This window comes from Equus przewalskii, chromosome 3, assembly GCF_037783145.1.
Source record: "Equus przewalskii isolate Varuska chromosome 3, EquPr2, whole genome shotgun sequence".
NCBI lineage: Eukaryota > Metazoa > Chordata > Mammalia > Perissodactyla > Equidae > Equus > Equus przewalskii.
Window position 1 is genome coordinate 113,914,663 of NC_091833.1, and position 13,852 is coordinate 113,928,514.

General features: G+C 47.6%; 1 protein-coding gene across 6 annotated transcripts in view; it reads right to left on the reverse strand.

Moving 5' to 3' along the window:
* The window catches only part of C3H4orf50 (chromosome 3 C4orf50 homolog), a 122,718-nt gene that overhangs the window by 81,645 nt on the left and 27,221 nt on the right, over positions 1-13,852 (reverse strand). For all 6 annotated transcript variants that reach the window (XM_070613296.1, XM_070613294.1, XM_070613295.1 and 3 more), the window contains 2 exons: positions 11,082-13,595; positions 3,960-4,133 (listed from right to left, as the gene is read on the reverse strand). In XM_070613296.1, coding sequence (XP_070469397.1) covers positions 3,960-4,133; positions 11,082-13,595 — 2,688 coding nt within the window. The remainder of the gene's footprint in view (positions 1-3,959; positions 4,134-11,081; positions 13,596-13,852) is intronic.

Sequence of the window (13,852 nt, forward strand, 5' to 3'; positions counted from 1 at the left end):
AGGGGCCTTCCCCATCACCTGCTTGGCAGGGTCAGGGCAGGAAGGATGCTGTGAGCACCGGAGGATGAGCTCTGCCGGACTGCCCTTGCCAGGCTGGCTCGGTCGCCTCTGCCTTCAGGAAGGAAGCCTTCCGGGATTGCCCACACACGTGTGGCGGAGTTTTTTGGTGTGGTGTCAAACCTATGGGTCCCCAGGCCAGACACCCTGGGTCCTAATCCAGCCCAGACACTCACTGGATCTGTGACCTGTGCAAGTCGCTTCTCTCTCTGCCTCAGGTTTCCCTTCTGGAAAGTGGGGTAATATTCCTGCCCACCAGATGCTGAGGATTGTAATGAGGATTCAGTGAAATGATTCCTGTAAAGTGCTTAGAACAAGGCCTGGCATCCAGTCAACACTCAACGGACATAAACTATCATTACCGTCAGGGTCGGAGGCGCCAAGCGCGTGAGCGAAGCCACCGTGGACCTTCCAGCCTGGCCCAGTGCCCAGCTGAGTACCACGGAGCGGTCCCCACTGATGCTCCGCGGAGCAGAACTGCCCAGCCGAGTCCTGCCTGAATCCTGAGCCACCAAATCCTGAGATATAATCCGGTGGGTGTCCTCTGAGTTCCTCCCACTCTCCTGCTCCCTCTGTAGGCAGCACACGAAAGCTACACAGACAAACGCCTTCTTCCTCTCGTCCAACCTCCTCTGATCTCTAACACCTCTTTCAGCCCTACATACCCGTGATCAGAATGCATATGTGTGTATATCTACATAGGAAACTATGCATACCAAATGTTTTGTCATTTAATTTAAAATCATGATGTTATTTCCTTATCAACTCATACAAACTGATTGCATTCTTTTAAAATCTTGCATATTATTTCATTATGTGGCTGAAAGATGATTTATTTAACCAATCTTTGTTTATGAAAATTTATAGTTCCTGTTCCTTTGCTTTAGAAACAAGGCTTCAATGAACATTTCTATATATCTATTTTGGCATACCTTTCTGAATATATTCAAAGAGTAAGATGCCAGCTCCAAGCAGACTGTCTTATATTTGAAGCCACGCCATAATATCTGCAGGCTTGGAGTAAATCCTCTCTCTGCTTCCGTTTAGGAAAGATCGTGAATATATTGCTGTGAACTGTGTCCTGGGGCATTTGCAATTAAAAAACAAATAAGAAGAAAGTGAAAAGAACAGAATGGGAGAAAGTATTTGCGAGTCGTATATCTAATAAGGGATTTGTATCTAGAATGTACAGCAAACTCTGACAACACGACAACAAAAAACAAGCAACCCAACTACAGAATGGATTAAGAATCTGAATAGACATTTCTCCAAAGAAGATATATGAATTGCCAACAAGCACATGAAAAGATGCTTGACGTCATTAGCCACTAGAGAAATGCAAATCAAAGCCACAGCGAGATTCCACTTCATCCTCGCTGGGGTGGGTATCGTCAAAAAGACAGAGAACAGCGAGCGTTGGCAAGGACGTGGAGAAGCTGCACCTTCATCCTCTGCTGGTGCGAATGTGAAAGGGAGCCATGGAGACAGACCCTAAAGTAACTGATTAAAATGCTCAATAATTACATTCTAAGAATTTCATCCTAGAACTAGAAACTATAAAAAAAATCAAATGGAAATTCTAGGACTGCAAAAGACAGTAACTGCAGTTAAGAACTGAAATAATGGGTTTAAGATCAAATTAGACTCAGCTGAAGAGCATCATGTAACTGAAAGACAGAAATAGCCAAGCTGAAGCACAGAGAGAAAAAAAGAATAAAAATGATAAAAAGCAGACTTAAAATATATTGGATGTGGTAAAAAAAAAAAAGGCCCCACATGTGTAATTGGAGCTATATTTTTCGTAGATCAGTGACAGACGGGAGGAAAAGTCATAACACCTCCATGCTGGCTGAGGACACAGTGAGAAATACTCCCTCATTCACTGCAGTGGCTTCAGAAGTGGGTGCCAACACTTTGGAAAGCAAATTTGCAATATGTATGAAGAATCAACCATATCCTCACCCTTCGAATCAGTAATCCCAGTTCTCTGAACTATTATATATAAACAGGAATATATCAATTAATTGAAATAACTACAGATCCAAGAATAAGGGAATGGGGATCACACCCACCCAACACATGACTTCACAGCCAAAAGCAGAATGGACACAAAGGCCAGGAAGCAACAAGGACAAAAGATATAAATCTCTATGTATCTCATCCTCGATCACACAGAAAATGCACGGGGAAGGAGTCAGAAATCACATGAAAATGGGGATGGTGTATTTTTCATCCATCAGCTTGTCAAAAAAATGTAAAGTGTGGTATCACTCAGGGCAACAAGTGGGCAAACAAGCAGATCCCTTTCTTTCTGGTGAGTGTATAAATGATGCAACCATTTTGGAGGGCAATTTGCCATTATCTATCAGAGTTAATTACGTATGTATCTTTTGACCCAGTAATTCTGGTTTTTTTTTGTGTGTGTGAGGAAAATCAGCCCTGAGATAACATCTGTGCCAATCTTCCTCTATTTTACGTAGGATACGGCCACAGCATGGCTTGATAAACAGTGCTAGGTCCACGCGTGGGATCCTAACCTGTGAAGCTCAGGCCGCTGGAGCAGGGTGCACGAACTTAACCACCATGCTACCGGGCCGGCTCCGATCTAGTAATTCTTTTGCTAGGACTTTTCCCTTTGCATATGCGGCAGAAACATATCCCAAGACAGAGGTGTAGAAAGGTCCACTGAAGCCTTGATTGTAATAAAGCAAAGAAACAGAAACAATTTCGATTTCCATAAATGAACAATTGGTTAAGTCAGTTACGATTCGGCCTCATGAAGAAATAATATGCAAGATTTTAAAAGAATGAGGTCAGCTTGTATGTGTTGATATGGAAATATCACCAAGATTTTTTATTAGATGGTAAAACCAGGATGCAGAATATTTTTATTTGGTATAATTTCATGTACGTACACACACGCGTACACTGACTGTGGGTAGATTGGGTTGAAAAAAATACTGGGGTCAGAAGGGTTGGGGTTGAGGAGGAGGAATGACTATTTTTTTTTTTTTTTTTTAGATTTTATTTTTTCCTTTTTCTCCCCAAAGCCCCCCTGGTACATAGTTGTGTATTCTTCGTTGTGGGTTCTTCTAGTTGTGGCATGTGGGACGCCGCCTCAGCGCGGTCTGGTGAGCAGCGCCATGTCCGCGCCCAGGATTCGAACCAACGAAACACTGGGCCGCCTGCAGCGGAGCGCGCGAACTTAACCACTCGGCCACGGGGCCAGCCCCAGGAATGACTATTTTTAAAAAATTGAGATAATTATAGATTTACAGACAGTCATAAGAAACAATACAGAGAGATCACGCGTATACCTTGCCCGGCTTCCCCCAGTGGGAACTTTTTGTGAAACTACAGTATATTACAACCACAGAATGTCGATTATATTGACCTTGATACGATCTACCAATTTTATTCAGACTTCTCCAGTTTCACTTGTTCTTATTTATGTGTGTGCGTGCGTGCACGTGCGTGTGCATGCCCTAAGTTCCATGCGAATTTATCATCTATGTAGGTTCACGTCTCCATCACCTCTGACAAGATGCTCAACAGTTTCGGCTCCACGAAGACCTCTCTTGTTGCCCCTTTATCATCACACCCACTTCACTCCTACAGAGGAAGGACTTTCATCTATGTAACATTTGAAAAACGCTTTGACTTTCTAAACAACCATATACCTGTATTAATATGTTCTGACTTAACCGAGGTCAGCTGGATGGAGGAATTAAAGGCTTGTTTTTCTTCCCTGCACTGTTCTGTGCTTTAGAAATCTAGTAAATCCCAGCAGACTGCTGGAAACGGTCAGCGGGGTCTTGCCTGATTCTTTTTCTGCTCTCAGGACTTCCTGGAGCGGGGGGAGCATCCGTTTACAGGCGGGTAAGGCAGTGCGGCCCACCTACCTGGCCCGTGAGCTCGGCCCGAAGGTGGACGGCCTCATGCAGAGACGCCTGCAGCCCGCGGTGCGCGGAGCCCTGGTCCCTGAGCTGGCACCGCAGCGTCCGCACCTGGTGATGGAGCTGCCTGACCTGCAGCCTGAGGGCCTCCTCGGAAGTCTCAGCCTCCGGGTCCTGGAGCTGTGGACATAACAGATGTGAACAAAACTCCTGTGTTATCTTGCAAGTAATTTGCCTTAGCAAACAAACAATACCCGTTTGCCTTCTTAATCTTTTTTCCTGCTTACATTTTTCTCACGGTAAAAAAATTTTAGAAAATTAAGAGAAATCACCCCAAATCTTATTGGCCAGCATAATCATCGTTATTATTCATAGATTTTCTCCCGGCCTTTCTACCGTGCCCTTAGGCATGTGCACACGTGAGCGTGTGGCCTGTGCTGGGTTTCTTGTGGGTGAGAGGAAGTCTAGGAAATCACTGAATAATATTCTAGAATATTATTTTAAAAATATGCAAATGGCATGGCATTCCAGAGTCTGTTCTAATAGACGTCAGTCACCATTATACTGAAACACAGCATGATGAATGAAATTTAATGTTCAAATCCAGTTATGAGGGTATTATTCCATTAAAGCTTCACATAAAACAGAAGATACTGCATTTTCCCAAACAGCTTTCTTAAATCAGTACAGAAGAGCCGGTGGGATATGAGTGGGCTTCATGTCGACGCCCACAGGGAATTCCTGGGAGGCAGAAGGTGAGGGGAAGAGGCTGACGCAGCCGATTTAGTGGGAAGTGTGGTTGACTGACAGCAATGCTGCTGCCCCCAATGGTGCTGGAGTCTATAAATTTTTATTTTTTAATAACTTAAATACATACGCAGAGGCATGTGTATATATATATATATATATATATATATACATATACACACACATATATACCTTTTCTCTATGATATTTAATATACCATACCCATCTTTTGTCTCCTGCTTTGCCCCCTTGACCCCACATCAGGGGCATTTTTCCATATCATTAAACAATGTTGAAAGCACCGTCGTTAGGACACACGTAGCATTCCATGGCATGCGGAACGCTCAGATTATTCCAACATTTGGCTGCGATAATTGAGGCTGGATAAAGACCCTTGATAAAGACACGTGACGCACCTGATTCTTTCCCTGAGATCATCAAAGGGGGACTCTCTGGGTCAAGGGCCTGAGCACCTATCAGCTCTGGACCCGCCCGGTTCAAGGGGCCTACCAAGGAGCGGCATTGCCAACAGGAAGAGTTCCACGGTGACGAGTCAAAGCCCAGAAACTCAGAGACTTCCTCCCTGTGGGGCAGTCTACCTGTCACTCACGGCAGCCCCCCTGGGAGTTTAAGGCCCGCAGAGATCATGGCTTCCACGTGCTTCTGACCTGGTGTGAGCAGGTGGGAGGAGGAGGCCGAGCTATCCCGTTGGAGAGGAGAGAGAAGACGGAGGGGGTGGGAGGGCAGAGCCAACGTGACTCTGTGGCTGATGAGGCATCCTCCTCGTTAGCAAAGAATATGAGAGCAGAACAGGATTTTTTTAATGAACAGAAATGTACAGAGCGTGGGCCCGCAATTGACAGGCTGGGCCCTGTCAAGAACAGATGGGTGCTCCGAATGGTTCCGTAAAACCCAGCTCCGAGACTTGCAAAACAACTTGGCCTTTCAGGGAAGTGTGGCGCCTGTGCTGCCTCCCTCCTCTGCAAAGGTGGGGACAAGGGCTTCGTCCCAAGGGTCCTAAGACAGCGCCCACAGTGGGTTCTGAGAGAATGAAAGTGTGGGTGGGGACCGGCCCCATCTGCCACATGGGACTGCACCGCACAGCGGCCCCTGTGAATGGCCCCAAGACTCACTTGCTCCCTAACAGACATTAGGAGCATGTGCTCCAGCCACACTGTCCTTCGGCTGGGAGCCATGGTGCACACGGCCCTGGGGAGGTCTGTCTGGTGGGGGAGATTGACACAGAAACAGGTCATTCAACACAGGGTGGTGAGGGGAAGCCAGGAGGCTGCAGGAGACTCAAGGAGGCACTAACCCAGAGACACCATCACACCCGGCAGTGTGCTGGAGGATGGGTAAAAATGGCTCTCCAGGCTGAGCGCGGGGTACAGGAATTCGTAGCATTTGCCGATTTCCATGGTGTAAATGCTCCCACCACGGCCAACTGCAAGCCACCAAAATGGCACGACTGAGTCAGACTTGGGGAGAGACGTGCATAAGCCACCTCTACACTGAACCAGTGGGGGGGATTGGGAGGAGGGCCCCCAAAATGAGACCTTGAGGATGAGAGGCCGTTCCCAGGAGAGAGCTGGGGTGGAGGGAGGGGTGAATCAAGGATGCAGGAGTATTGGGGGAAACGTAACAGCAACAGCTGAAGCTCCTGAGGGCCGGATTATAACCCACCAAGAGGAATTCGGATTTCACACCAAGTGCAATAGGAAGATACAGAACACTTACAAGCCAAATAACAACACGATCAGGTTTGTGACTTAGGATGTCGGACAGGGTAAGCTTTCTCTGCCTCCTGTCCATCAAAAAATCCCACTGATTCCAACTCTAGCTTTTGTCTGGAATCTTCTCTTCTTTCAATTCGAAATTTCTCCACTCCACTCTATGTATTGTCTCTGGGTGGTATGACTACACAATCCTCTCGACTCCTTTTCCAGTATTCACCTGCCCCTTTTCCTCCCAGCAGACAGTGATCTTTTTACAATGGAAATTTAACCACATTGTTCTCCCACTTAAAACCCTCCAACACCTTCCCACTGCTTTCCCACAGGCCTTCTGAGAGCTGCCCCATGACGACTTTTCCAACCTCATCTCACACCGCGCCCCTTCTTTGCCCACCACGACCCAGCCACTCTGGCTCCTTTCTGGTTTTTCAACAAGGCAGGCTCATTCCCGCCTCGGGGCCTATCACTTGCTTCCCCCTCTGCCTGTATTTCTTTTCATCCATTGCTCCTTTTGACCCTTGAAAATCTCAGCTCAATATTCACCTCCTCAGAGTTTCAGTTCCTATGAGGTCTGACGAGCTTGGATCAGACAAATATAAGATCTGGGGGAAGATAAGTACATCAAAGCAATTCTTTGCAGACATTGAATGGCAGCCAATGCAGGGCTACAATCCTTGAGAAAAAGGACACACGACAAGGTGAGCTCCACATTCTCCCTGGATTTCTCTCTGGAACATTTTCCAAACCATGGTTCAGAAGTAGAGCTCCCATTGAATGTGGTGGTCCTGCTGGTGAAGGAATCAGAGGCTGGAATTCAGAGATGCTATGACAGCTGGGGTTTGTGGGACGAAGTAACAGAGAGGAGAGAGCTGCAGAGAAGAAATTCAGACAGCTTCCTAATAATACTCCTTGGGTCCTTGGCTGAATCACAAGCTAGGCAGGACAGTGCAAGACTCAGACCTACCAGAGGACAGCAGCTGGGAAGTCAGATGCTAAAGAGATTTCAGAGGTCCAGCACTGCTACGAAGATGGCAGAGTTCTGACTGAGCCAAAGCACAGAGTCCGTGGTGAAGGCTCCGGGAACTCAGCTGATGCCACTGAAAGGCTGTGCCCCGGGAGCAAGGACCACACTTCAGCAACAAGATCAAGACCTGGGATCAAAACTGAGTACACCTGCACGGGAATAGCAAGATCTGCTGGTCATTCCACAACCTGCCAGATGAAAACTCGCCCAAGATTCTTTAGAGGAGAACAATATCAGGAACCTCTACCAACAGATCCTACGGAACGTCCAACACAAACATTCTTAAAAATTACTAGACACACAAAGAAGCAGGAACACAGGACTTAACCAAGAAATAAACTAGGCAATAGAAACAGACTGAGAGATGATCCAGATATTGCAGTAAGCAGATAAGACCTTAAAATAACTCTGATTATATATATATATTTAAAAATATAGGCAATATAGACAAAACGGAGGAAAAGATGGAATATTTCAACAGAGAATCAGAATCTCTTTCAAAAGATAAAATGGGCATTCTAGAACTAGAAAATACAATAATTCTGAAATTAAGAACTCGTTGGATGGATTTATCAGAAGATAGGCACAGCAGAACACAGAATCAGTGAACGAAAGACAGGTCAGTAGAAGACCCAAACTGATGCACAAAGAGGAAAAAAAGGAGAAACTAGAACAGTTTCCAAAGATGTGGAATGTCGTCAAAAAATCTGAATTTCTAGGCGAGGAGAGAAAAATAGAACAAAATATTGAAGGAAATAACGACCAAGAATTTTCCAAATCTCATAAAAGACATGAATCTAGAATTTCAAGAAGCACAGAGGAAACGAAGAGGATGAACACACATAAAACCCCACAAGGTGCGTCACACTCAAGCTGCCCGGACCCAAAGACACAAAGGAGGTCTTAAAAGTAATCAGAGATAAAATGACAGCTCTTTCAGAAAAAAAAGACAGAAACAACCAATTTCTGAACAGAAACAACGTCACAAAGTAGAAAATGGAATGAGAGCTTTAAAGTGCCAAAAGAGGAGGAATATCTGCCTGCCTAAATTTCTGAATCCAGAGGGAAAAAAAAATCTTTTAAAAGTGGAGGTAACTGTTTTCATGAAAAGAAATATGAGAGAACTCATCACCAGCAGGCTCTCACTACAAGAAATAACAAAGGTCTTCAGGCAGAAGTCAAACTTCCTAGAAGTGGAAGAAAAAGCAAAGAGCACAAGAACACGCAGAGATACGGGTAAACATAAAAGATCCCTGATCGTTTAAAACAACGATAATAGCAGCGCCTTGTAAGGTACATTACACACAGAAGCAACACACACGACAAAAATAAACAATAACGAGAAGAAAGGGAATAAACAGAATTAAACTTTGAAAAGATTTTTGCATTATTTGGGACATGGGAAAGTGCTAAGTAAGGTAAATTTTAATAATTAATAGATACATTTTGAAATTTCTAGGGTAACCACTAAAAGAATGATACTAAAATATATAACAAAATAAGCTGATAGAAAAGAAAACGACTAATAGAAAATAGTTTATTAGTACCCAAAAAAGGGCAGGAAAGGAGAAATAAAGAAATAGCAAGAAGGTAGACATCAAGCCAAGTATATCATTACGTGTATGAAACGTAAATGGACCAGACACACCACCTACAAAGCAGAGGTCGTCAAATATAGAGATATGGGTACAGTGAAAGCAGAAAGAAGGACGGTATAAAAAGCTGTACACGTGAAAATACTAATGAAGGGAAACTGACGTGCCTCCTTTAAGACATGCACTCCTTGTTTCATTGCACTTTGCTCTACTATGTTTCACAGATACCGAGTTTTTTACAAGACCCTCCACCAGCAAAAAGATTATGACTCGCTGGAGCCTCAGGTGACGGTCAGCATTTTTTAGCAGTAAAGCATTTTTTAACTGAGGTACATCCATTGTTTTTTAAGACATAATGCTATTGCACACTGAGTAGACTACACTACAGTGTAAACATAACTTTCACATGCACTGGGAAACCAAAAAATTCATGTGACTCGTTTTACGTGATATTCATGTTATTTTGGTGGTCTGGAACCAAACCCACAACGTCTCCAAGGTACGCCTGCATCAGACAAAGCAGACTTTAGGGCAAGAAGTGTGAGTGATAATGAGAGATATTTCATCACGATAGAGGAGTCAATCCAGCAGGAATACATAATAATGCTAAATCTGCATGTATTCACGTATAATTTCAAAGTATATGAATCAAAACTGACACAACAAAAAGAAGAAATAAACATACTCAGAGTTGGAGATTTCAAAAGACATCTTGGAAAATGACAAAACAAATAGACAACACATCAGCAAAGATATAAAAGATCTGATTAGCACAATTAACCAGCTTGGCCTAATTAACACTCAACAATCACAGAGTATTCATTCTTTACAATGGCACATAGGATATTTACCAAAAGTGACCATAACATGGTCAATAAAACATATCTCAACAAATCTCCAAAGATTAAAATAGTATGGTGTATGTTTTCTGGCAACAACGAAATAAAACTAGAAATCAATAACAAAAATTCCACAGATGCTTGGAAATTCAGCGACACCCTTCTAAATAACCCATGGGTCAAGGAGGAAATCACAACGGCAATTAGAAACGACTCTGAACGGAAGAGACACAAAAAGAAGAACATATCAAACGTGTGGGATGCAGCCGAAACAGCGCTGAGAGAGAAACGCACGGATTTAAACGCACAGATCACAAAAGAAGAACAGCTGAAAGTCAATGATCCAAGCTTTCCACACAAGAAGCAAGAAAAAGAACAGCCAATTCAACCAAAAGGAAGTAGGAGAAACGAAACAATGAAGATATAAACGGAAACCAATGGAATAAAATACAGACATACAATAAAGAAAATCAACAAAAGCAAAACAAGATCCTGTGAAATGACTGATAAAATTGTCGAGAGAGGGAGGGAGAGAAGGAGAGACAGAGACAGAAGGGTATGGATGAGCACGAAGGCCTCAGCAATACACATCCCACAGACATTCACACCAGCGTAAGAATATCACCAGCATCTCGTCCTAGGAGCCCTGAAAGTCGAGTGCTGTCCACAGATGAGGAAATGACTCAGAGAGGTCCGTGTCTCGGCCCAAAGTCACATTTGTAGTGAGAGCAGAGCTGGATTTCAACCCTGTTTGACGGAGTTCTGAAGCCTGCTGCTCTTTCCGTTGCAGCTTTCAGGACCCAAGGTGCAGAACAGCAATGTGGGCTGCTTGAAAAACTCCTCGATCTGAAAATACAAGCTCTGCCCTTAAAGGGTGAACCCCTGCTCCAGGTTCCACCAGATACCAGTTGGAACAGCCTAAGTAGAGGGGCAGGCTCCTGTCTTACGTCACAGGTAAGAATGGAGACTCTGGAGCCACCCAGGTAGGAGTCTCAGCGCCAGCCCTCCCAGCTGCTGGACTGTGGGCAAGTCACTGGACTTCTCTGCGCCTGTGTTTTCTCATCTGGGGAGTGGGGATGGAGACAGTACCTCCCTGCTAGGGCTGCTGGAGGATTACATGAGTAAAGGGAGCGGTTGGCCCTGTAGAAAGTTAGCAGGGGGATGATGAAGCAGCTGTGCAATCAACCTACCTGGGGGCCATTGCTCGGGGACCTCAGAGCTGGCCCTTGGTCTGCAGAACACCACGGTCTTTTCTCCTCCTGTTCCGGAAGTGCTTCTCTCACCCCCGCTCCATCGGTGTTTTCTTGCAGGCCGCTGGATCTCTCGGCGTTTCCCCAGACCAGGGGTGCAGCAGTAGAATCAGCACGGCACCCGGAATTCTCCATGCCCGAGGACGGTCCCGTCCGCTCTCCAGCCAGACCCACTTCCTCCTCCAAGGGCAGCCCGTGCAGTCCTGTGATCAGTGGCCCTGGAAGCTGAGTTACCTGCACCTCCCTTTCTACAGCATTCTCCTTGTCCACCGCCATCTTGCATTTTCCTTGGAGGGGCTCCTGGGCCCTCACCAAGCGCCCCACATCGGTGCTCCTCCCCTTTGTGACTTCCCTCTCCAGGACTTGGATCCTGTGTAGAAGGTGCTCATTCTCCCTCCTTAAGGCCCGGATCATGTCTTCTATCCCCAACACTACGTCCTTTATCAGCTCTTTGTAACTGACCCCAAGCTGGGAAATCAGCGCCTTGAGCTCCCGGTTTTCCCGTGTGACGTGCTCCGTCACGCCTTTGGATGCTCTAAAGCTCTCAGACAGGGCTTTCCCGAGCTGTTCCACACGCACTTTCAGTTTCTCGTTTTCTTCCTCGAGCTCGGAAATTTTGCCGTAACTTTTCCCGTTGCAGTCTTCGAGGTCAGAAATGACCTGCAAACACTGGTCCAGCTCCCTCTTTAAGTGAGCGATGTCTTCCAACAGTGTGCTGTTATCCCGCTCGAGCGCGGATATGTTTTTCACAGTTCGCTCCCTGTCTTTTTCAAGGGCACGCAGCTTTTTACGGCCCCTCTCTTGGTCTCTCTGAAGTGCGATGTTGTCATGTAAAACTCTGCTTCTCTCTTTCTTCAGCCCAGCAATGAGCTGATGAAACCTTCTCCTCACTCTCTCGAGGGCTGTCGGGCGCTCAGAGAGCCAGGTCTGACCCAGCTCAGAGGGCCCCCCGGGGCGCGGACCCACGTCGTCCGAATCAGGCACCGTGCCCGGAAGAACTTGGCCGGCTCCCAGGGCCTCGGTCTCTCCCAGCTCAACATCCTCGCTGCTCTCAGTGGGATGTGCTTCCATGGCAGAACAAAGATCCAAACTCTGGTTTGCCAAAGCCTGCTGAGCACAGGCATTCTCCTGGCAGCTGGGCCACCTGTGAGCAAAGCTCCAGTTTTCTCCTGCCAACGTGGGAACTTTCTGCCGACGACCCTCGCTCCCAAGCTTCAGGATGGAGAGCTGCCGGAAACAAGCTTCCACCTCCTTTTCGAATTCCTCTATGGTGAGCGCAGACCTGCCCTGCCCTGTGCTCGGAGCCTGTGAGTGGCTGGTGGGTTCGGCCCCCTCGGGCGATAAGGCCAATCTCAGAGACAGTGGCAAACCTCCCTCTTTCACAAAGAGAAGCACTTCGTTGGCCTCACATTCCTCAGAACTAGGCTCCTCCAGGAAACCCCTGCAGCCCGGGCTGGACCCTTCCTGATGGAACGCCTTCTGCTCCTCCTCCTCTTGCCCTTGGTCCCCGGGGCTCTCCTCCTGCAGCAGCCGAGCACTTCCAGACCACACGTGGTTTTCCTCCGGGCCCTGAACTCTCCCGACGGCTCGGCCCTGCTCTGCAAGATGCTGAGCGCCTGCTGGAGACGGGCCTTTGGTGTCGTGAGCCCTGAAGCAGGTGGCTGGGGAGGCCTCTTCCTCCTCCTCTAAGGAAAACCCCCCTGGGAGGCCCCAGACACGCCCTGCCCCCGTCCCCCTCCTGCTTAGGGACTCGGGACCATCTGTTGACCCTGCAGTCTCCTCCTGCAGAGGAGGTGGTGCAAGCTCCTGCCCAGGCCAGGGGCGGGAGGCAGCGACCCGGGCTTCTGCAGCCGTGTGCCCGCCCTGCACACCCTCCAGGGCTCCCACCCTGTCCTCCAGGCTCAGGTTCTCACGGCCTTCCTGACTTGGCTGGCGCTTGTCACCGAGGTCTTCCTCCTTCCTGTCCCAAGTCCTCCTCACCTCCTGCTCCTCAGTTCCCCACTCTGGGGCTCCTCCTCCCTCCTTCTGAGAGCCTTTTAGACCCCTGGGGCCTCTCCTGGGTAATGGGGGATTTGAAACATGGGGGGACTCCCGGCAGAGGGGGGCATCGCGGCCCCTTGCCTGGCGATGGTCCTGGCAGGACTGTCCTCCGGCTCTGGGGGCAGGTGGGGGCCTCACGTCCAGCACCTGCTGGCCTTGGAGTTCTCCCGGGGCGGCCTCCCAGGGCAGCGGTGGTGGTGGCAGGGGAGCTGGGTCCCTGGCCAGTCCCCAGGGAGGGAGTGTGGATGTCTGCACCAGGAGAAAGGACTCCTGGGCCGGCACGGCTGCTGGCTTCTGCTCTGAAACCCAGGCCAGCTCCACAGAGAGGAGTGAGCCATCCACGTTCTGCCCTGGGGGGCAGCCACAGATGAGGAGAAGAGGCTGTGCATCCACTCTGGGCTCAGGCGGAGTAAGCTGGGGAAGAGAAGAGAAGAGAAGCTGTGAAGCAGCCCCTTCCTCCACTCTGACCTCATCTCCTGATATTCTCGGTGCCTCCTCACCCAGCCATACAGGCCTTCATAACATGCCAAGCCTAGTACCACCCCAGGACCTTTGCACCTGCTCTTCCCTCTGCCCAGAATATCTCAGCCCTAGATGCCCTCATGGCTCACTCTCTTGCTTCATTCACATCCCAATTCAAACGTTACTTCCTCAAGATGACCCTTGACACC